The following is a 22,454-nucleotide window of genomic DNA, read 5'->3' as shown; positions in this document are numbered from 1 at the left end:
GGCACACATTGTCTTCAGACTTACTTGCCTTGAACTTCCTATGATCCTATATACTCCCACATGGTTAATTATATTGGGCATTTTCCTCATTTAACTAAAGTTCAGTTTTTCCACATTTCACAGGAAGACTTTTTTTGGGGTGTGGGGTATTGCTAGACATTAACTTAGGCATCTTGTCTTTTGCACCAGAAAAGGATCTACTGTGATGCACTTATTCTTTAGACAGATGGCAAGGAAGACCTGTGGAACAACAAGATCCATTCTCAGAGCAATGGGATTTATGTCAGCTTCTAGCCTCATGACCCCCTTAGCCAGACTGCACATGTGGACAATCCAGTGGTACCTGAAAAACATGTGGCAGCAGAACCTCAACTCACTGGAGAGGGTCTTGCCAGTAGTACCATAATTTCAGGAGTTCAGCTTATGAGCAACCCATGTGCAAGGCAGACCAGGGATATCATTTATAGTTTCCAAGGTTCCCACATCCTGGCAAGGGATGTCCCCATCTTTTCTTGGAGATTTCATATGGGTCCCTGAAAACACAGGGAAGGTAGAAAAAAACAGGACAGAGTTAAGCACATCAGTGTGAGACATATTGTCTGTTATCTGTTCCATTCAGCTATTCATGTCAACCTGGAGGCTGTGATTCCTCAAAGTGGTTACTAACAACACAGCAGTCATGTGATATATCAGCAAACATGAATAACTTGTGCTTATGAAATTTGCAGATTGGCCATGATCTGGGTTCTAGCCAGCAAATGAAGTTCAAATTCCAACCTTCAAGCCTTTTTCATAGGTTCAGAGGTTCATAGGTAGGTACTAGGCTGTTAGCCCTAGGGCCTATATAAGCCTAGCCAAAAAGGTACCCTGGATTTCACCACCCAAGAAAATTATTTTCCTGTACCCCTGTCGAGCAGAGCCACAGAAGTGATCCCTGAGGTGAATTTCCTATTTCCCATCCAATCATCAAGACTTTTCTTGAAGAGTGCTAATGAGGAGCTCTGTTTGACATAGATAGGTAGTCTGTTCCAGAGTATGGGAAGTCTCTGGGACAGGAATCTATCCCTCCAGCATGTTCTGTTTATTGTGTTGACAAGGTTTAGGTCCCTAGAGCATGGAGCTCGGAGGGATTGGAATTTCTTTAAGTGAAGCATGTCCAACAGCTCTGAGTTTGACATAGCTTTGTATGTTAGGCAGAGATCGCCTCTGAGTAGGCGATATGCGATGGAGTAAAGCTGGAGTTTTTTGAGACGGTCTGCGTAGGGCATCTGTTTGAGGCCAGTAATCCTCTTTGTGTGGTATTTCTGTGGCCTTTCCAGTTATTGTAGATGATTTGTGAGGTACATACCAAAAGGGGCGTTGTACTCTATAATGGATCTAATGAGTGATGAGTAGAGGGGAACAATGATCTCTTTTTTTCTGGATGAGAAACCTTTTGTGATTAGGTGAGCCACGTAGAAGGATTTCCTGACCACTGTGGCAATGTGATTATCAAAGGAGAGATTACTGTCCACCTGTGTTCCAAGGTCTCATCACACTTTGGGCGTTTAGTAGACTACCACTTATGTGGTAGTTCATGGGTACAGAGATTTTACCAAAGGGGATGACAAATACACTTTTTGTCATTGAGCTTCAAGCCATGGCTTTGACACCAGGCATCTGTCTCAGTGAGGCCCTTTTGTAGTATGTCCACATCATTAGGAGTTTCGATTATGGCTCTTAGTTTGCAGTCATCTGCAAACTTTGTTAGCCAAAGACCTTCTGTGTTAGCCTGTACTTCAGAGAAGTAGATACCAAACAGGAGAGGACCTAGGACTGAACCCTGTGGTACTCCACTTGTCACTGGTCTGAAGTCGGATTTGGAATCTGCTACTTTCACAGTGTGGATTCTGCCCATGAGCCAGTTGGCAACCCATCTTGTGACATAGGGATTTATACCTAGTTTATTGAGCTTATCTATAATTCCAGAGTGGGAGATGGTGTTGAAAGCCTTGGCAAGATCTAGATAAGCAGTGTGAACCACCTTACCCTCATCTATGGCTTTGGTGGCTGCTTCAAAGAAGTCAGGTTTAGGAGACATGATCTGCCTTTTACAAACCCGAACTGGGTAGGGTCCAGAGTTTGGAGATTACCAATGTCTTTGTTTATGAGTTCCATGATGATACGTTCCATGGTCTTGCAGACCAGGCTCGTCAGGCTAATGGGGCGGTAGTTCCCGGGGTCTGTCATGGCTCCCCCTTTGTGGAGTGGGATAACCGTCGCGGTGCACCATTCAGTGGACACAAAGCCTGAGGTGAGGCTATGATTGAACATGGTACTTGGGTAGGATGCCTGTTCATTCTATAGTTCATGTAGAACGCAGCCTGGGATATTGTCAGGTCCCATGGATGCTGTGTTCTTGGCTTTGGAGAGTGTGTTTTTTACCTGTGCAGCCACGATTATAGGAATTTTGCATTCTTCCGGTATAGAGATGGGCCCTCTAGGGGGTGAGAGGGGGGTAAAGTTAGCACTGAACCTACCTGCCGGGATGTTGTCAATATCAGTTGGTTCTGTATATTTAGTGCCATTGTGCTGTAACTCAGAGCAGATCTGAGTGTTGCCATTGAGATTCTTGACATAGCTATAGAATGCTTTGTGGTTGTCTTTAGAGTCAATGGCAATTTTGTTTTCGTAACTAGCTTTGGAGGATTTTATGAGGGATCTTAGCTTCATTTCTACAGACTACAGTTCCTGGACAGACCAGAAGAACAATTCCATCACAAACCGCCACAAATATATTCTGGATGCCAGCAATTTCTGCAGCCTAACACTGAAATGTGGGATCATGGATTTAGATCTTCCTGATGGTTTGTCATTCTCTGGAGCAGGAAAAACTCTCTATTTACCATAGATATACGCTAGCTTGTACATTCATTTAGACAGTGAGCCATTGTAGGTTCATTCGTTTGTGATGTCATGACAGGAGGTTTATGCTCTAAAAGAAAATTTCAGGATGCAAGCCTTATCAACAACAAAAAAAATCAGGAACTAATTTTTGCACCAAAAACTGTATAGTTTGATGTTATATATAGTAGGGAGGTCATATTCAACTTCAAGGATTTATTACTTACACTTGAATCAAAAAGTGACCAGTGCACTTCAAAATAATTAGCACATTTTTTTGTTTGTTTCTTTATATAATGTAATACTACTGGCATTTCCTTTCTAGGTGTTAGTATGTGATCTCAAAGTGTACTACAGTGAGTGTTTATGTAAATTGCTAACATATTTTTACAAAATGCAATTATATTATACTTCATTCCATAAACCTTGGCTTATTTCCCTCTGCATCATGTAATACTATGTGTCCTGTAGTAAATCACTTATGTAAACCAAAGTCCCAAGTTCATCTCTGAAAAGTGACACTTGCCCTTATTGGGGCTTTCTTGATTGGACATTGAAATAAATAATAGATGTAATTCTTAGCTTGGGAAAATATTGTGTTCTTGTATATTGGTATTATCAACACATATTATAAAAGTTTGCTTTGTGTTTTAATGTTTTCATACTGGTGTAAGTAACGCTCATGATCCTAAATTCAGTACTTGCTAAAATCTTTACTGTCGTAGAAGTAAATTATTTAATTATTAAATTATTCTATTTATTTAAGTTATGCAGTCTTAAATTATTACTTACACAAGTACAGGAACTGTGAATTATGCTGCTATCCTATCTTAAACATGGTGGTGGGTAAGTTATCTATGTGTGCATTTATATCTGTACTGTCTAGAATTTCTTCTGTTTATGCTTCCTTCGCCCTCTTATGAAAACTGTTTTTTTCAATGCACACAAGCCTGAAGCAATGAAATTTTATCCAGTAATACATTGTATTTGTTGATCTGAATGACAGTAACGTTTACTTTGACTTTGACTTTGAAATCAGTGTTAAGACAATTGACCTAAAATATTTTAATTGTAAACTTGGGCTACATTCTGCATAATCTGCATTTTAAAGATTGAATGTGATGGATATTTGATATAATGATAATCTAAGTACTGTGTTGGCTTTGTTACTGCAGTTTGTTGTCTCATTACACCATTTCATAGACAGCACCACTACTGCAAAAGATGTCAGTGTGTAAAATATATGTAATTCAGCATGGAGTCTCCTAAAACTCTAAACAAATCCCATACTAAGCTAAATACTGTGGTTTATATAATCTAGTTTATGTGACGAAATCTGTAGGAAGACTCAGGTAGAATTCAGTAAGGTTATACAAACAAGTGCTGTTCAGCTAAAAAGGAATACTGTCATTTGACAGGAGTGATCAGACTCTCCTTGTCCCTGCAGTGTTTCAGATTTTAACAGTAATTTAGTCAGGCATATAAAATGAGTGTTTACACCTGCAATCAGAATAGATTTTTTTGTATTCTGTCTTGTGAGAGCAAAGGTTAATTCCAGCACTGAAGAGACTTGGCAATCTCATAGAAATATTGTGTCAGCTATTTTTAGTATGTACTGTGTCAGCTATTCCGATTTTAAGATGCATATGTAAGTTTGACACATAATTATGAAGGGAATAAATTTAGTGGCAAATGTTTTCTACTTTTGTTTGTAAAGAAACTTTGAAATATGAAATTCAAATGCATTAATTTAGATGAGATTTATTTTACTGTTTTGCACTTCAAGCAGATAAATGATTTATTTTATTGTTTTGCACTTCAGTTAACTGTTTAGAGTACCACTGCTTTATTTTTGCATTATTTGTTGATTTTGCCTTTAAATCATTCTAAATGTCCCTAAAATTGCCTTGTCAAGGTAGTTTTTTTGAGTTGTTTCGTTGCAACATTGTACTTGCAAGCAGTCTTTCATGACAAATGCCAGAAAGTAAATTTTATCTATAATACTTCCCTTATACCTGAAACCTGTAACTTAGTGTGGCTAAAACAAAGCCACTGTGCATAAACAAGCTTAGAGCAGCTAATTTACACATTAAACAGCACTACTGTCAAATCTTAGCACAATCTAACCTAGTCTAGTACCAAACCCTAGAGACCGCCCAAGGAGACCTCTGTATATCCTAGTCCACAACCTACATACAGGTCTGGACAACATGGATATGCAATTTCCAAATGTCTCTGTAGCTAGCTTGGTAGGTACTGTCATCCTGAGGCAATGTAGCGATTGCCTTATGTTGACAGACAACCATTTAATCCTTAAGAAAATAAACACAGTATGTGAAACATGCACATACATAATTTAACTGGAGGCAAAAATCTCACATACAAACAAGGTTGTCAGGAACACACACATTACATCCACTACACATAGTGTCCACCACACCATATATACCAACCTATACCGAGGCATAAACAAGCAGTCTTTCCAAACCTCAAAGATCTCCTAAGCTTATAAATGGAACACCTATCCCCAGCAATCTCTAAAGCACGCGCCAAAAGCAACACTAAATGCCAGACATATGCCAAACCCTAATGGAGTCTCAAGAGCACATAAGGCAAGTGAACACATTACTCATCACTCTTGTCGTAGGAGACTTTGCTTATGACACACAGATGCCCCAATTACCAAACTGAACAAGGAAAAGATAACAGTTAGTTGCTTACATGGAGCCAGGCTCCACCAAGTTATGCATGCCCTCAAGTCTCTACACCACAGGTACTAGTAAGTTTCTGTCATAGTCCATGTGGACATTAACAAACTGAGACGTACTTGTCTGGACTGTATAAAGCGAGACATTTTTGATCTCTCTGAATATGTGTATCAGGCAGGTATATGCCTTGAATTGAGCAGCATTCTACCTTCACCAAGGATTGATGCTACAGTATGAGCAAAGATGATTGAATTCAATAGATGGCTTAGTTTCTGGGTCTTTCCAGGAGGATTCAGTATTTGTCAGTATGGGAGGACATGGTTAACAGACTATGTTGCTTTGCAAAAGGTGGTTTGCACCTATTCTAGGCTTCCGAATATTGGCAAAAAGTTTATCCACTCCTTAGAGCCTTTTTTAGTCAGTGCCAAATTGAAAAATGTACTGATATAACAAATAAAACCCAAGGAAACCAAAAGGTGTTAGTGTTCAATGCCAGGAGCCTAAATAAGAAACTGTACAGCCTACAAGCTGTCATCATTCTGGAGAATATAGACATCTGTGGCATTACTGAGACATGGTGTAAATTCGCAGAAAGTACTCCGGCAGTGCAAGGCTTAAGTGCCTTCCACATATTTAGACCCTCAGCTGCACAGACAGGAATAAAAAGGTGGAGGAGTCTTAATTTATACTAGCAGCGACCATAACCCTATGTTGGTTAAACAGGATGATGCCCCAGAATTTATCCATGTGCACGTCACGACAGACAAAGTCCTATACCATATCCTAGCAAGCTATAGGTCACCCTCTGTGTCCCACGAATCCCATAGCTTGTACCTAGATCTCCTGGAGATGATAACCATTAAACCAAATGCCTCTTTTGGCATGTACCTTACCAGACATATGCAACAGTTGGAACATCCACAGATGGTTCCTTGCCAAGAGAATCCAGGGTATAAACGCGTTGTCCTTTACAGATTGTCTTAAAGCCCTATCTTTATACTTTGTCTCCTACAAGTTAGTGAGAGGCAATCTATGTCTGGCATACAAGCCATAGAAATATCCATCTCTGATGGACTTTTTGCACATCTGCAAAATGAACAGCATCGGAACCACTAGATCCAAGGATCTAAATTTTGCTTGTGACATAAATGAGACATGATGGTGAGACAGGTATGTGTGTCAGAGGATCCCCATGCTCTGGAAAAGGTTCCCTATCCATGTGAAGCAGAGTTCATCCCTAACCCTATTTAAGTGTAATCTTGACCAATAGATTGGAAATCAGAAATTAACTCCAAGTCTGACCCCAATGTCTTTGATAGACAGAGGCAGACAGTAATGCTCAAACTAACATACCCCCCCCCCCACATAGCCTATAGAAACTTCCTAATATACCCCCTTCTAATAAATGCCCATGATACATAGGGACAAAACTGGATTGGATTGCAGAGCTAGGCTTATAAAGGCCCTGGTGGTCTTTAGCCTATTATATACCTATGAACTTATAAGCAATGAAGTTGGTGTCACTAAACACTTTTTAGCAGCTGATACTAGAATAACCTTGGTGAATGCAGTTGTAAGCCAGAAAACATCTTTTGTATATATATATATATATATATATATATATATATATATATATATATATAAATCTGAGGTTTTGGTACCTGAATGTATGCTCCATACTCCAAGAAACAGCAACCTTGGAGTTATTTTGCTCACAGAAAAAAAAAATTGATGCAAAAAAATAATGAAAGAGAACAGCATGTGTCAACAATCACTGCCCTCCTTTAAAGGTATTTTTTGCATGGGACAAACTCCCTGCATTCTCTAACTCTGGTATTGCTGATATGTACTGAGACTGACATACTTTAAAGAAAAGGAAATACTCAGAGGCACTGTGGTCTTGAACTTCGTGTACATCTCCTTATTTTCACACAGTCTTGTTATTCAGGGAGTGGCACTTATGAGTTTGAGAACTTAAAAGTTTTTCCAAGTATAAATATCTAGCAAGGCTGTGGGAGCACATAACTCACATTGGCAGACTTGAGTTCCTGCAAAATCATTTGTATATTGGAGCAATGAATTTTATAATTTACTATTTTGCTGTTGAACATGGACTTTTGTTTTTATTTGCATATTCAGGACTTGGAGAATGCGCTCATCTCATTTATGACTGGGAACCAGTTTCAGTTTTTTTCAGTGTACTATGTTGCACAGGTCATGCTTCATATGAAACTAGCTTGGAGCCCATTACTACTAAAAACTGAATTTACATACCCAAGATGTTCATTATATTGAACACTGTTGCAGTAGCCTTAGCTATACAGGTTATATCCTGCCAAGGATATAACAGCCGGCCAGCTTATAAAGCTTCAGGGCACCTTCCACATGCCCAAACCTTTGGGCAACTCAAGCTTAGCTGACTAAAAAAACAAGTTTGGGCGTGAAGTCCTTCAGAGCTTTCCTGCCAGCAGAGACAAGGAGGCTGATCCCTGAACAGACAGAACTAGGATAGAAAAAAAATAAACGTCCAAACCCTTGCATAAAAAGCACCCCAGAAACAAGGGGGATGGAGGGAGGAACTGGCTACTGCAGCAGTGATCATTCAGACGTCTATTGTTATGATAAGATGTCCTTCTATTCATATGCTGCAGTATCCATTTCATGTGGGAGTCCACCTCTGGTTGACTTGTACGTCCAGTCATTTTACCAAAGATAAATGCTACTGCAAAGGTACGTGCGATGGCCCGCATCAACCAGCATACATCAGTCATAAACAGATGGGTATAAGAAGGAGATCAGCATGCACCTACCTCAGAACTTTTCTGCCTCCTGTTTGACTGCCAGCTCCAGTTGTTGCTCACTTTGGAAAGTGACCTTGTGCTTTGTCCGTACTCAGATAAGTACCCCAGAGGGTTTTTTTTTTTTTTTTAAACTTGTCTTGCTACTGTGTTGTTGTAGGTTAATGTTAAGTAGAAAGTGCAAGTGTCACTGCAGAGGGCAGATTCCACATAAAGATGCACACAAGCTCTGTTTATTTTGTCTAGGCCCAGACCACGATCACACATCTTGTGAGATCTGTAAGGCCTTTGTACCAAATACCCTTAGGAGCTGACTTGTTGCTCTTAAACTATATTTAGAGAATCAGTGTTTAAACCTCCTGGCTAGAGACATGGATCCGACTTTGGGACCTTTGGAGGAGCCAACAGCCCAAAAGGCCAAGAAACCTTGGCTTGAACTTATGACTGCACCCTGTGTTCTGACCATCCCTGTCAAGGCTGATGAAGGCTCAGAGGCTGAGTTAGAACCAGCAGACCCTCAGCTATAGGGTACCCTGGGGGAAGCCATTAAGGAGACTGGCAGCACATCTCAGCGGAAGTTGCAGGCGTCTGACCGAGGCACCGGGGGGGGGGGGATCACTACTTATTATCTCTGAAGGCCTGCTTGGAGTATCCCAAATCGCAGTCCGAGAAGACATCCTCTTGGATGTCGTGGAATGTCGCCCATCGTCTGGTCCTCCGACACTCCACCGTATCATAGAAACCCCTACATCTGAGGCCCCTAAAAAGAAAAAAAAGACCAGGCATATCATGCCTACTCAGCAGACTATGCCATCTGATCAAGTTTCTGACTGGAAGGCCTTTACCTAATTTTTTCATGGCCTTACACCAGACATTGGCTCCTGCCGAGGCCCCCTCAGTCTCCACTCCTAGGAGTAGGCCTTTGGCAGATATTTCTTCCGAGGATGAGGAATCTTCAGGGGATGAGTCCCTTACCTACACCTCTCAGATTGCTTTTCCACTGGAGATTTTGAATGATACATTTGATTTCGGCACAATGTTAAACAAGGAAAATGTGTTTGGTTTTCATACAGGGTATGGTCATTTATGTTTACCCAGACTACCTTTCCATCAGAGTTCCTTTTGTCCGTCAAAAGTTAATCAGATATTGTGTTGTTTTGAAAAACTTTTGTACTACAACATAGAAAGATTGTTTAAAGAATTTCGTTGTAGGGAATATAATTTAACAAAAAATGAATGGAAAATGTTGAAAAATTTATGACTACAGGCTTTGTGTGGCTGATAAAGGGGGTGATTGGGTAGAGATGAATAGACAGCAATATAATCGAATGGCTATGAAGTTGTTGGAAAAAAGTGAAGATTATACCAGCCTGACCTTTAATCCACTCTAGAATTTCAACAAGTTGCTGTTGGAATTATTGGAGAAGGGAAACAGACTGGGTTTTTTGACTAGTCAAGATGTTAAAAAATTATTCATAGCAAATCCTGTTAATCCAATCTTTTTTGTCATACCTAGGATACAAAAGGATAGGTTTGAACCCTCTTGTAGGCCTATAGTGTCAGGTAGGAATTCCTTTTTGTACAATGTAGGATCCTTTCTTGATTTTTTTGCTTAAACCATACATGTTAAAAATTATTCTTATATCAAGAATGGCCAGCATTTATGCAAAATGATGGAAGATGTCATTTGGCAGGATGATTATTTCTGGGTTAGTATGGATGTGGTTTTGTTATATACTAATATCACCACAGCAATGGGTTTGGAAGTAGTCCATAGGACATTAGGTGAAGGACCACGGTCATCTTTTTTTATAGTTATGTTGTTGAAATTTTGTTTAAAACATAATTATTTTGTGTTTGATAACAAAGTTTTTTTACAGAAAAGGGGTACGGCAATGGGGGCAGCTTATGCACCAGCATATGCGAATGTGTACATGGGACATTTTGAGAACATATTCATGTATCCATTTTTTAAGAAAAATGTCATCATGTACAAAAGGTTTATCGATGATTTGATTATAATTTGTCGGGGACGCATTAAGGACTTTGAAAGTTTTTTTTGAAGGATTAAATCATAATACTCATGGATTAAAGTTAAAATATGTGATGGCTAGAAAGATTATTAATTTTTTGGACTTGACTTTTTTTGTTGATGAAGATGTTAATATTCAATTTAAACCTTACAGAAAACCTACAGCTGTTAATAGTTTTTTGTTTGCATTGAGTATGCATCCTAAACATTTGATGGATGCGTTACCCTTAGGGGAACTCAAACGGATTTGGTCCAACACATCCCAATGGGGCCACAAACAAGGGCAATTGGAATTAGTTGAAAGTAGGTTGTTGAACAGGGGTTATTCTACTGAAGTAGTCACAGCTGCAAAAAATAGAGTAATGACTAAGTCGGGTAGTTGGTGCAGGGAGAAGAGAGGTCTTATTTCTGATTCTTACACTAAGTTCAAAGTAATGGAAGATGACATTTTTTATGTCATGAAGTATAGTGCCTTTTCTGAGAGTGTAGTTAAGCATTTATGGCCTATGATAAGTTTAGATAAGACTTTGGGAAAGATTTTCCCAAGGAAGGTCACCTTTTCTTATGAGAGATTTAATAATTTGAGAGAGTTGTTGAATAAACCCATTAAGTCATGTGACTTGAATCATAGGTATGGGGCCTTTCCCTGTGGCAGCTGTAATCTCTGTTCTAAGATTAGGAATTTATCAGATACAGTTATTAATGGTAGGAGATACCAAATTAGGGGTAACTTCAATTGTAAAACTTGTGCTGTTATTTATATATTGGGTTGTAGATGTACCAATACCAATTGGTAACTTGGGCAGACAAAACGTAAAGTTAGGATTTGAATCTTGGAGAATCTGTCGGATATTAGGAACAGGAAAAGAAAAAGTCCAGTGGCACAATATTTTATGACAGAACATGAGGGTGACAGTGGTTCTTTATTTTTCAGTGTTTTGGCTGACATTGAAGGATTTGGGAGTAATTTTCAAACTAGGTTAAAATTTTTGGAAACCACATTCATTTTTAATTTTGGAACTCTATATCTGGGGGGAGGTCTAAATCAAGAGGTATCTACGCAATTTTAATGTTTTTCTAGTTTTATATTTTCACTTATTCATGTACTTTGAGAGTGTTTGTAAATGAAAGGAATTAGGGATGCAAACAAGTATATATAAATATAAAAAATAATATATATTTTAAATAAGGATGATTTGTAGAGGAGGTTATATATTACATATGTCTAAAGAATTCTATTAATATTTTTTTATAATGGAATTTTTCAGTGGTCATTTCTGTGACAGTTAATATATTATACAACATGTTAGATTTGTGTTTTCACCACGTTTTAATTGTATTTAAGGTTTAATTGATGGGTTGGACTAATGAATTGTGTTAGAGCACTATATAAACTGCAATTTTTTAATGTATAATGTCCCGTGAAGGCGAACAGCCGAGGTTACAGGAGGAGTAAATTGCTCTGGTTATATCCACTACTGTGTGTTGTGTTTTATTTAGGATTGCAAGAGAGAGTTTATCCTCATGCACCATTTTACCCATGTGTGTTAACCCTGCCCTTGTCCCTGCCCTTAACTTTAACCCTGTACATTACATTACTAAAACCCCTTGCTCTGACAGCACCACTACACAAGACAAAAGGACACAGAACACACACACAGCACTAAACATGCAGATCAGTGTCTATCCCTTACCAAAACCTTTCCCTTACCCTAATCCTCAAACACTCATACATACACACCACTTGCTCTGATGCTTTACATTACTGTTAAGGCCGTCTTTTGATGTCTGACTTCCTTAATGAATTATCTACTTTAATTCAGCCCAGGCTATTTCCTCCTCCTTTTAACCAACTCACACCATTGTTTTACTTTAAACAAATAATGCCTAAAGGTATTGAACCTCTACCCTCAATTATATTCCCATAGATGCTAATGAGTTTGGAAAGCTTTCCTGAGAGGGCCCTTCCTGCTGATACCACCCCAGAAAGGCCTCATCCTTCCTTAAGACCTGAACTTTATTTTAGAAGAAATGACAAATTCACCATTTGCACTAGCTCCTACAGCAGCCTTGAAATATCTGTATTAGAAGATATTGCTTATGGTTGCTATCACATCATCCTGGTAATCTCTTACTTCAGTTTCTGTAGAGTGGCACTATGTACAAACCCCATATTCATGATTAAAGTAGCCTCAGACTTTAATCTGTTTCCCACGGTGCTCCCAACAGGAGAGAATATGAACTGCATTTCTTAGATGTTCATAGTCAACTCAGATTTTATTTGCATTAAATTTGGGATATTGGAAAAGATGACCAGGTCTTTCTGTCCTAGACCAGTAACAAATTGGGTAGAAACATTTCTGAAGTCTCACTGCCTAAGTGCCTGTCACAGTGGATTGCATTTTGTTACATTTCAAGCAGTAAGCTACTTCCTGAGAAGATTAATGCCTGTTCCACTAGACCAGTGTCATCTCTATTATCTTTCTTCAGAAATTTATCAGTTTGTACTACAGTGACATGGACTTCACTGCCGACCTTTGCAAGACAGTACAAGCTGGATACAATTTAGGTGGGGGCAACACTCTATAAAATACCTGTATGTAATTAAGGTTACATATTCTGCAGTTACTTTTTAATCAGAAAAATTATCTGGGGGAAACTGCTTATCATACAATGGAGACATTATCTCATCCTGTATCGAGTTATAAAATATGTAGAGGATTATGATTGGGGTGCTGATCATAACCAATTTATTGTGTTCAAGAAGTGGAGGCCAAGAAGTTAGCTTCCAAGTGCTTGTCAATAATGTGAAAAGTAGTTATGATTGGAGAGCCCCAGTCATAATTCTTTGTAGTACACAGAGCTTTATCTGTTTCTTGTACTACCAGTTACAGAAAAGAAATGGAGGATCATGACGTGTTTTACAACTTTGAAAACTGCAAAACACACAGTGGCAAAACTGAAGTTTGCCTCTGAGGAATTAATGCTTTAAAAGCTGCTAGATACTTCACATTTCTACTCTCTTTTTTAAAATATAACAGTGAAATGTATAACAGTTTTTAAAACCATTTTAGCTTCTGCCACTGTGGTGGTGGTTAGCAGTAGTTGCTGTTATGATCTACGACAAGGTTAGGGCTTAACAGTCAGCACTTAGAGATGTTTAACAAAAAGTTAAGCACTTTTGTGATGTCAGAAAAGTGCTTCACAAGCCTGACTTTTTCCCAGTTTCAGAGCATAATTATGGCGCTCCATGTACTCCATACTTTCATAGTATTAGAAATAAGATTTGTTATAGAATACTTTAAGGAGCAAGTCCATGTATTATGTTATCATTATCTGAGTTGTATTAATTACACAGCAGCAGATTTATGTTCTATAATTTTTCATCATATTCCATAGCAACATAATGACATAATTTTCAAAATTACTGTATTTTGATTTATGACACATTTATACTGCATGTCAGAATTAAGCAATCAGTTAATGAGGGCTAGATTTTGTATTGAATTTTTATTATTATTATTACCATTGTAACTACTACTACTATTATTACTCGGTTATCCTTTACATTTTCTTAATCTTGACAATTTTCAAGAAGTGTATTTGATTTGTGTTTTCTAGAGTGTAATGGTGAAGGAGACAACAGGGAAGCAGATGTACTGAATTCTAATTCTGTGCCTGAGGTAAGCCATTTTCAGTGAGATTTAATCTTTTTTGTTTATTTTGACGTTTCATTTAGAAAATAAGGAATTATTTATATATTTAATTATTTATTACGTTACCTTTAGTGGAGTAGAGTTATTTCTTGATGGCTTCTGATGCAAAATATAACAACAAAAAAGATGTTCGCAGTGTACTTTAATATCAAGTTTCACAATTTTATTTGCAGTATAATCTGCTTTCAAGACCTAATGACCTAAGACAGTGTTTCTTGACTTGACCATCCTTTCTTTCCCAGCTTTTCTCTTGCCTTCTTATGTAGACTTTCTTCATAACCTCATTGTGCATTCAACTCTTGAGACCATTCTGAATATGTTTATTCTATTTAACATTGTATATGTGTTGAGCCATGATCATCCTTATTTATCACTGTTGCTTCCTGAAGAACAAGATAGTCCAGGATGATTCCCTTGGTATTAATGTTTTTTGGGCTTTTAGGAAGGCCAAACTCTGTTTTCAGCTGCATCATTCAGCTATGAATTGAGAATATGCCTTTTCAAACACGCACACTTGAAAATGCCACCAAAATATGTGCAGTCACAAAAACACCCCTCTTGTTCTTGTATATTTACTCTTTTTCTCCAACACAAAACTCATTCTTTGGATAAACAGTCATAAAGGATGCACCTACATCCGCCTTCATCTCTGTCCTTTATCCTTTGCCTCCCTTTCCTCCACCTCCACTTTTCCTCTTTAATGTTATCTTCATCCTTTCAGCAACGTCTGTCACACATGTGCATAGTGACTCTCTGTGGAGAGTTTGTCAGCAATTGTAATTTATTTTAATTGCTTTTTATTTTATTTACTCATTCACATATTCTGTGAACTTTGATGTAAGACTGCTTTCTAGACTGAACACTTACTGTATAGAGAATTGTAACATTATGACTCAACTATATATATATCTATGTGTTTATTTTCTCATTGTCTTAATGTTTGTTGTATCTTATTGTTTTATTTATTTCCAGTTGTCTGTATTCTTCAGCGTGAACCTGAAAACTGTCCAGTAAGGTCAGGGCTCTACCTCAGTTTAACAAATAAAAGTAAACAATAAATACATCAATAACTAAATCATCCTTTTCTTTTCTTTCTTTTTTTCACTAACATGAAGGAAATGTTTTCAGTTTGAAAGTACTGTATCACTGTGGGCATTCCCTCTCTAGTTTCTGTAATAAAACCTGTCTTCAATATTTAGTAAATCTTAGAGGAGAAAGGAGGAGGCAGAAAAGTGAAAGTGTCAACATCATATCTGTAGGAGCTTTTGTGTAATCTCCTGTCAGTCTTTTCTTAACTGAGTCTTATAGTGCATTGCTTTTGACTGAATCCAGAGCTCTGAACTGGGAGAAGGGCACCAGTTTGAGATAAGGTTTCATTGGGAAAGTTAGGATTTTTTTTTTTGTGAAGGGCTGCATGATTTACTGGTATTTCTTTGCCAGAACAGTAAACTTTAGCCTGCATCTTTGACATCATTCTTGGCTAAGAAAATATGTAATACTGTGATACATGCACCACAGAAGGTTTTGCTCCCTGCTTTTAACTGGGTGTGTTTGGCCTAGATATTCGGTGCTTAAAGAATTACAAGTCATGCTCCTGAAAGGGTTTTCTCGCTCTCTCTCTCTCTGTCTCTCTCTCTTTTCTTTTTCTAGTATGTCTCTTACTTTCATCATTAGATATAGAAAATGAATACTTAGCACCCATTCCCTTACCAGATGTTACATCTAGTACATCCAGTGACATCAATGAGTTGCCCAAATTATTTTGCCTGATTCTTCTGTTGGCATGCATCTGTATTACTTTTAATGCCATTATTCTTTGAACGTTTACCCTGGAAAGGATCTCTAAATCATGTTTTCCTTCCATTTACTTTAGAGAGTGGTTAATACGAGCATTCGTTTTTTAGTTAGTTTAATGCATCATAAACTCATGTGCTAAAAGTTTTCACCCCCATATTTACTGTGTGTTGTTTCCTGACCTCCAGATTGCATTCTTGTACTCTTCAGGTAAGCCTCAGAGCATGATCAGCACACTGAAGGCCTTAATTACTGTGCTGCTTTATCTAAAGGTGAATTGTCTCATCCTTACATGCTCTCTCTTCTAGAAATGTTTTGGACTGTTTTTTTTCCTTGCAACTGCTTGGACAGTTTTGGAATGGTGCACAGGTAATTGGCCATTAGTTTCATGTACTATTTTCTTTCCTCATACTTTTTCTTGTATAGAGGGACTGTAGGAGCAGTCTCCTACACCATGGAGTAGCCACCACACACCACACACATACACACACACACACACACCACCTACTTTGTCTTATCGAAAAAACACTTCACCGAATGCTACATAGTCAAACTCCAGTTTAGCGAAAGTGCACTTGACCGAAAATGGACTATTGCAAACTATACTTCCACAAAAGACAAAAACCCAAGAAGAAACACTAGAAACACATTTTTGCAGGGAGGCAAATATATACTAACTCTGAGATTGCACTAGAGTGGGGAAAAGGGGTATATTTCCTTATCCTCACTGTACAGAGATCTATAACAGCAACTTTTCTTAGCATTTTAAGTACCCCTGCCATTGCAAAGCTCAATAAAAATTAAAAAAAAAACATTGCACCTGTACTAGCAGACAATGCTAACTGTTCTTCCCATTATTGTAGTCCGCAATAGTTTGTTTTCAATTAAGTGCACTTTCACTAAACTGTAGTTTGGCTATGTAGCATTCGATGAAGTGTTTTTTTCTATAAGACAAAGTAGACTCTCTTTTTTTTTTTTTAAGAAGGGTTATTAGTATAGCTAATGAGATGTCAGCATAGATCTTTTAATCCTTTATTTTCAGTCTTCTCCAAAGCTAATGTATGCTGTGATGGTGTCGTTCCTACATTTTCCAGGTGGCAATATAAACTGAATCATTGGGAATAATCATTGTCCTATCTGACCTGTAACTCTCATTCCCAGTTAATGGCACAGAATGTTGTCGAAAACTCTGCAGGATACCTACCCATTATGTCTTTTACCATTCATTAACTGGATGCTGTCACAAATTATTTAGTTTTTTTAATTTTTCGTGGATTCCTCTTAAATATATAAAGGAATGATTTTTGCATCCTGCTTTACATTCAGTTTCATTTTCTCTTTTCCATGTTTCTAACTTGAATTGTTTAATGGTATATGTAAATAAACAAGTGGAAGCACTCGAAAATCACAAGTAAAAACAAAAGAAATGCTGTGATTACGGAGACTGCAAGCATGAACTGGATAATATCTTCACTTTATTCTACACGCACATAAAAAAGCCACATCTCTGACATATTGTCCCTTCACAGTGTGCTGGATGTGCACTATTGTAGTGAAGGAAGGAATTACAAAAGGTAGGTTTTCTATATATTCTAGTTTCCAATTTATTATTATCAGACTTATAAATTTCCAAATCCAAGTATTGTAGAGTTTCATAAGCTTCTTTTGTTTTTAATGGTATATGTACTTACATTTCTGTATATTTCCTTAAAACTGTTGTTTTATGGAAATTTGTCTTTTTTTCTCTTTTATTAATTTCTTCCTCAAAATGTGTGGTATTATATTGTTACTTTTTGAAAGTTTATGCAAGTAAAGACCTTTTCATAGTTATTAATACTTTTCTTCAGTATTTCCCATGTTTCTGAAATACTGACTCATGTATGAAATGTATCTTTTACAGTTAGTCCAGTGGTTCTGAATGTAATTTGAATTTAAATATCTTGGGCCTGGTATTTTTTTTACTTTTTTGGTGCTTTTTTTATATAAAACTAAAAATGTTCTAATTTGCAGATAGTTGCACTTTTGAGAGTGAAGTTTCTTCTTTCGCATGTATGTTGTGTTGTGTTGAAAAATAATAGCCAAGAGTGTTCTTTCCTTTGACGGAAAACAGGCATTTGAGGAAACTGTCCTTGTTTATGAAAGATCTGAGTAAATGTAACCATAAAGGACCACTAAGGGAGAACTTCAGTTTGCATGGGGTAGCTCAAAGTATACTATTATTTTATTGGTTTTGCTGAGTATTTCATGTGTCTTTGGGTTGTTTCATATGTTTGTCAGATTTAGTAGATGTCCCATTTTTCAAGTTTACTACCTACAGGCTTTGGAGAAGCTTGATTTCCTGTAAGCCCATGTTGATATTTTCTGGTTTGCACACCTAAATTATTTTTGAAGGAAGTTAATGGCTTCTGATTTCTGTTAGTAAGTGGAAACTTATTCCATAATCTTGAAAGGCACTGTGTGATATATCTGTCACTTTTTTGTTTTATTCATATTTAAGTATTGGTTCCCTGAATCGATTCTAGCTCTGCAGCAGTGTATTCCACATGCAGACTTTTAAATAGAACTAGATCAGATATTGCTATACCAGGCAGAGGTCACCTCTAACATATACGAAATAAATATCATGACAGTTTGTCAAACCATTCAGAATACTTTATTTCCAACCCAGTAATTTTTCTAGTAAGGAAGGAAGTGTATCTTCTCAAGAAAACAAAGTTTTGCATGTTATGCATTTTTCTTCTCATATATCACATAGACTAGACTAGACTACACACGGAGGAATGTCTGGAATTTGCTAAGTGTTTATTTCAAGCCATTCTATCTTTAAATTCTAAATCTTCCCTGAATTTAAAAATAAAAAAAAATCATCTTTCTTTGATTCTGATTCTCAGTCTGAGGGACACGATTTATATTTAGATTGTAGTTCTCAAATTCCTACCCCACCAAAAGGGGAGTGTGACTCTGAGAAAGAGTTTTTTCTTCAGATTTCCCTCCTAAAGAGCTATCCTTTTCTGATATTTTTCCAGAGTAAAGGAGTTATTTCAGTGAGAGCAAAAAGAAATACCAGAATCTCAGCAAAAGTATTATGACTTACTACTGGTGAATTGTCCTCAACCTACATCTGCTTTTCATGTTTTCCAGCATTAGAGGATGCCTTCTTTGCAGTCAGTGGTTTGCCTGACAGTCAGCCTCCTGCCCCCAAGAAGTCTGAAAAGTTATATAAAGTTCCTCAAACCCACAAATTTCTTTTTTCAAACCCTGGATCAAACCCTGCAGCAATTTCTCTGTTAAAATCATCTTTTGGCAAATTCCCTCTGTCAAAGATGACACAACCTGTGATACTTTTGAGAAGAATTTTCAACTTTGTTTTACAACATGAGAAAAGTTAATTGCTGATCTCCCTTCTTCCAAGACTAAGGCAACTCTGAATTCTTTAATATCTTATGTGTCGCAGGTAAGCAAACACTCTTGAAAATGTTCTTTGACACTGCAGATGGTGTTTCTAGAGTTGCTGCCACTGGGTCAGCTATAAGAAGATTTGCTTTGCTGCTTTCCAGAATTTACTAGAAAATGACAAAGCTGATATCCTGAATGCCCCCCTTGAATAAATATGTATTATGTGGACCTTCCTCTACAGAAGCCCTTAAAAGATTTGATAAGAGGGGAAAGCTAATTCAGGGATGTCTAGAGTTTTCAACTCACCATGCCAAAATACAATAGAAGCTTTCATTCCAGTTCAGGTTCTTTTTCAACCCCCATACCAAAGTACAATAGAAACTTTCCTTCCAGTTGAGGTTCATTTTATAGGAAACAAAATAAATAATCTCAGCAAAGCACAGGTAAACATAATTTTAGAAAGCAATGGTGCAGAGGTTTGAAAAAGATGGGAAGATTCTCCCATAACCAAGGGCAGTCTAAAAAAGCAGACTGTGACTGTATGCCTCTTCATGTTTTTCCCCTCCCACCCTGGCATTCCAGAAAAGCTGTCACAAAGTCTAGTCTTCCATTTCCTTCTCTGACAACAGATAACTTCAGATACTTGGTTTTGAGAGTCATTCAAAAAGGCTAGAACTGCAGTGGGAGTCCAAGCCTCCTTTTCAAGGGATTCTGCTACATCTGTCCAGTCAAACCTCCCTTTTTCATCTTATCCAAGATGAAATGTTATCTCACGGAGTCATGGAGCCCATTCTCCTGATCAAACAGGGAAATTGTTCTGTTAAAGAATCTTTCTGGTGCCAAAGAAAGCGGGAACCTTTCTTTTGTAATCCTTCACATCAAAATCCTAAAATTCAGAATGCTTTCTCTACAGTTTCTGTTCCCTCTCATTCCACCTGTAAGTTTTCTAGTAAGTCTATAGTTTAAAAGATGCTTATCATCACATTCTAGTACTGTTTACATTTTTCTCTGTCTGGTTTACATTTTCAGTTTTCTGTTTTTACTCCCTGGCTTGTATATAGTTCCATGGGTGTTAACATAATGCTTGGCTCCTGTAATAGCTCAGTGTAGACTGCAGGGCATTTGCATTTTTCCATGTGTAGGTGACTGCCTTATTTTTTCAGATTCATTTACAAATTGTCAAGAATCTCTGGACTGGGTAAGTAATCTTTTTCTCAGTCTGATATATCAATTGAACATAAAGAAATCTTCTCTTATTCCTTATCTGTGGATTGTGTTCATGGGATGTCTCCTGGATGCATTCCTTGTGTTGGCTTTTCTTCCTCAAGACAAAGGTGAATTTTACAAGGAAACATTTCTAATGTTCTCCAACCAGTCTGATGCATGATTCTAGATTTCATGGCATCTGCAATTTTCATGATTCCTTTGGCCAGACTTCACATAAGGGTAATTCAATATTGCCTCAAATCAGTTTGGACTCAACACCAGCACCCCCTCTCATTTTAGATTCCAGTACTAAAATTTATGAAAATGACGTTAGTCTGGTGGGTGGACAGATAACTCTCAACCCAGGTCTCTCTTCCAGTCCCTACTCAGTCTGTAACCACAGATGCATCAGACTTTGCTTGTGGAGCTTTACCTAAGGAGATGAAAGTTCAGGATCTGTGGAACAAGCAAGGCAGACTGCAACACATACATGTAAAAAAATGATGGTTCTTATGAATGTTCTTAGATTTTTAAATCATCTTTGAATCCCAGGCCCTGTACTAGTTATCATGGGCAAAACCACAGTGATGTGATTTGTAAACAAACAGTGGGGAACTAGATCTTTGCCACACTTTGCAGTCTAGCTGTGGTAGTCTGGGAACTAGCAACTCAGCACAGTCTTGCCCTACAGGCTACTTACCTTCCATTAGAGCAGAATATTATTGCAGAGAAGCTGAGGTGGGCCAGGACATACCACCACAAACTGAAGTTGAACCTTGAGATCTTCCATGAATTGATCCAGCAGTGGAGAACTCATCAAACAGATCAGTTTGCGAACATTCAGTACACAACTCTGCAGCAGAACTCCATGCTCAATGGCCTGAAAGATAGATGCCTTTTCATTCCCATGGATGGAAGTGTTTATGTGCATCTTTCTTACCCTTTCCTTTGATAACCAGTGTTCCTCTAAAAATTCAAAAGAAGTCTCACAGAGTAATTGTGGTAACTCCCTTTTGGCTCAGGAAATAGTGGTCATCTCTTTCTTTTGAAAAGTGCCTAGAGTAGTTACCACAAGCTTCTTCAAAGGATAGACTTAAATGGGACAGGAGTTGTTTGATACACCCCAACTTTCAATTTCTTCAACTCACTGCTTGCATGATAAACTTTTAATACCTTTAGGCACCTGTTTTCCCAGTAAGTCCAGCAGGTATTAAAGCAGCCTAATAAACCTGCTACTAGAAAACCATATGTGGCTATGTGGAAAAGATTTTCTAGTTGGTGCATAAGTAAGAAACCCAGAACCCTTTTCAGGCCCAGACTCCTATGGTTCTGCAGTATTTGTATGAGTTATTATCTTCTGCCCTTTCTTACTCTTCTATCAAGAGTCACTTACTGGCTATCTCTGGTTGTCTGCCCATGGATCCTCAACTTTTCTGCCCTACTTTAAGTAGAACAGTCCTTGAAAGGGGTTTTACATATTCACCCACCTACAATATGAGTAGCTCCATCTTTAAATCTTAATTTTTTACTGGAGAAACTTATACTTTTTCCTTTTGATCCTGCTCATGAGGTTGATTAGAAGTTCTTATCTTGGAAAAGAGTGTTATTCAGTGCAACATCTGCTATAAGAGTTTCTGAGTTACAAGCTGTAATGGTGAGTCAACCTTGTCTCATCTTTCACAAAGATATGGTAACTTTGAGAACAAATCCTTCATTTATGCCTAAAGTGGTTTCATAGTTTGCTTTGGGCCAGTCTATTCATTTCCCTATTTTCTTTCCAGAAACAAAAAAGATACAGGAGAAAGAAGTGTACACACTCTGGATATCCACAAGCAACTCAGATATTACACTGACAGGATGAAAACCTTCAAGATGTTTGGTCAAGTGTAATTCGTATGGAAGTAAGAAGAAGGGACACTCT

The 22,454-nt window shown here is 37.7% G+C and overlaps 1 protein-coding gene across 2 annotated transcripts in view; it reads left to right on the top strand.

The window, feature by feature from the left end:
- The window catches only part of PTPN13 (protein tyrosine phosphatase non-receptor type 13), a 1,949,788-nt gene that overhangs the window by 1,543,756 nt on the left and 383,578 nt on the right, over positions 1-22,454 (top strand). For both annotated transcript variants that reach the window (XM_044079819.1, XM_044079818.1), the window contains one exon: positions 14,043-14,104. In XM_044079819.1, the coding sequence (XP_043935754.1) occupies positions 14,043-14,104 (62 nt within the window). The remainder of the gene's footprint in view (positions 1-14,042; positions 14,105-22,454) is intronic.

This window comes from Protopterus annectens, chromosome 8.part0 (genome assembly GCF_019279795.1).
Source record: "Protopterus annectens isolate FY-2018-M chromosome 8.part0, PAN1.0, whole genome shotgun sequence".
Lineage (NCBI taxonomy): Eukaryota > Metazoa > Chordata > Ceratodontiformes > Protopteridae > Protopterus > Protopterus annectens.
Note: the sequence above shows the minus strand (reverse complement) of the source record. Positions and strands in the feature narration are given on the sequence as shown.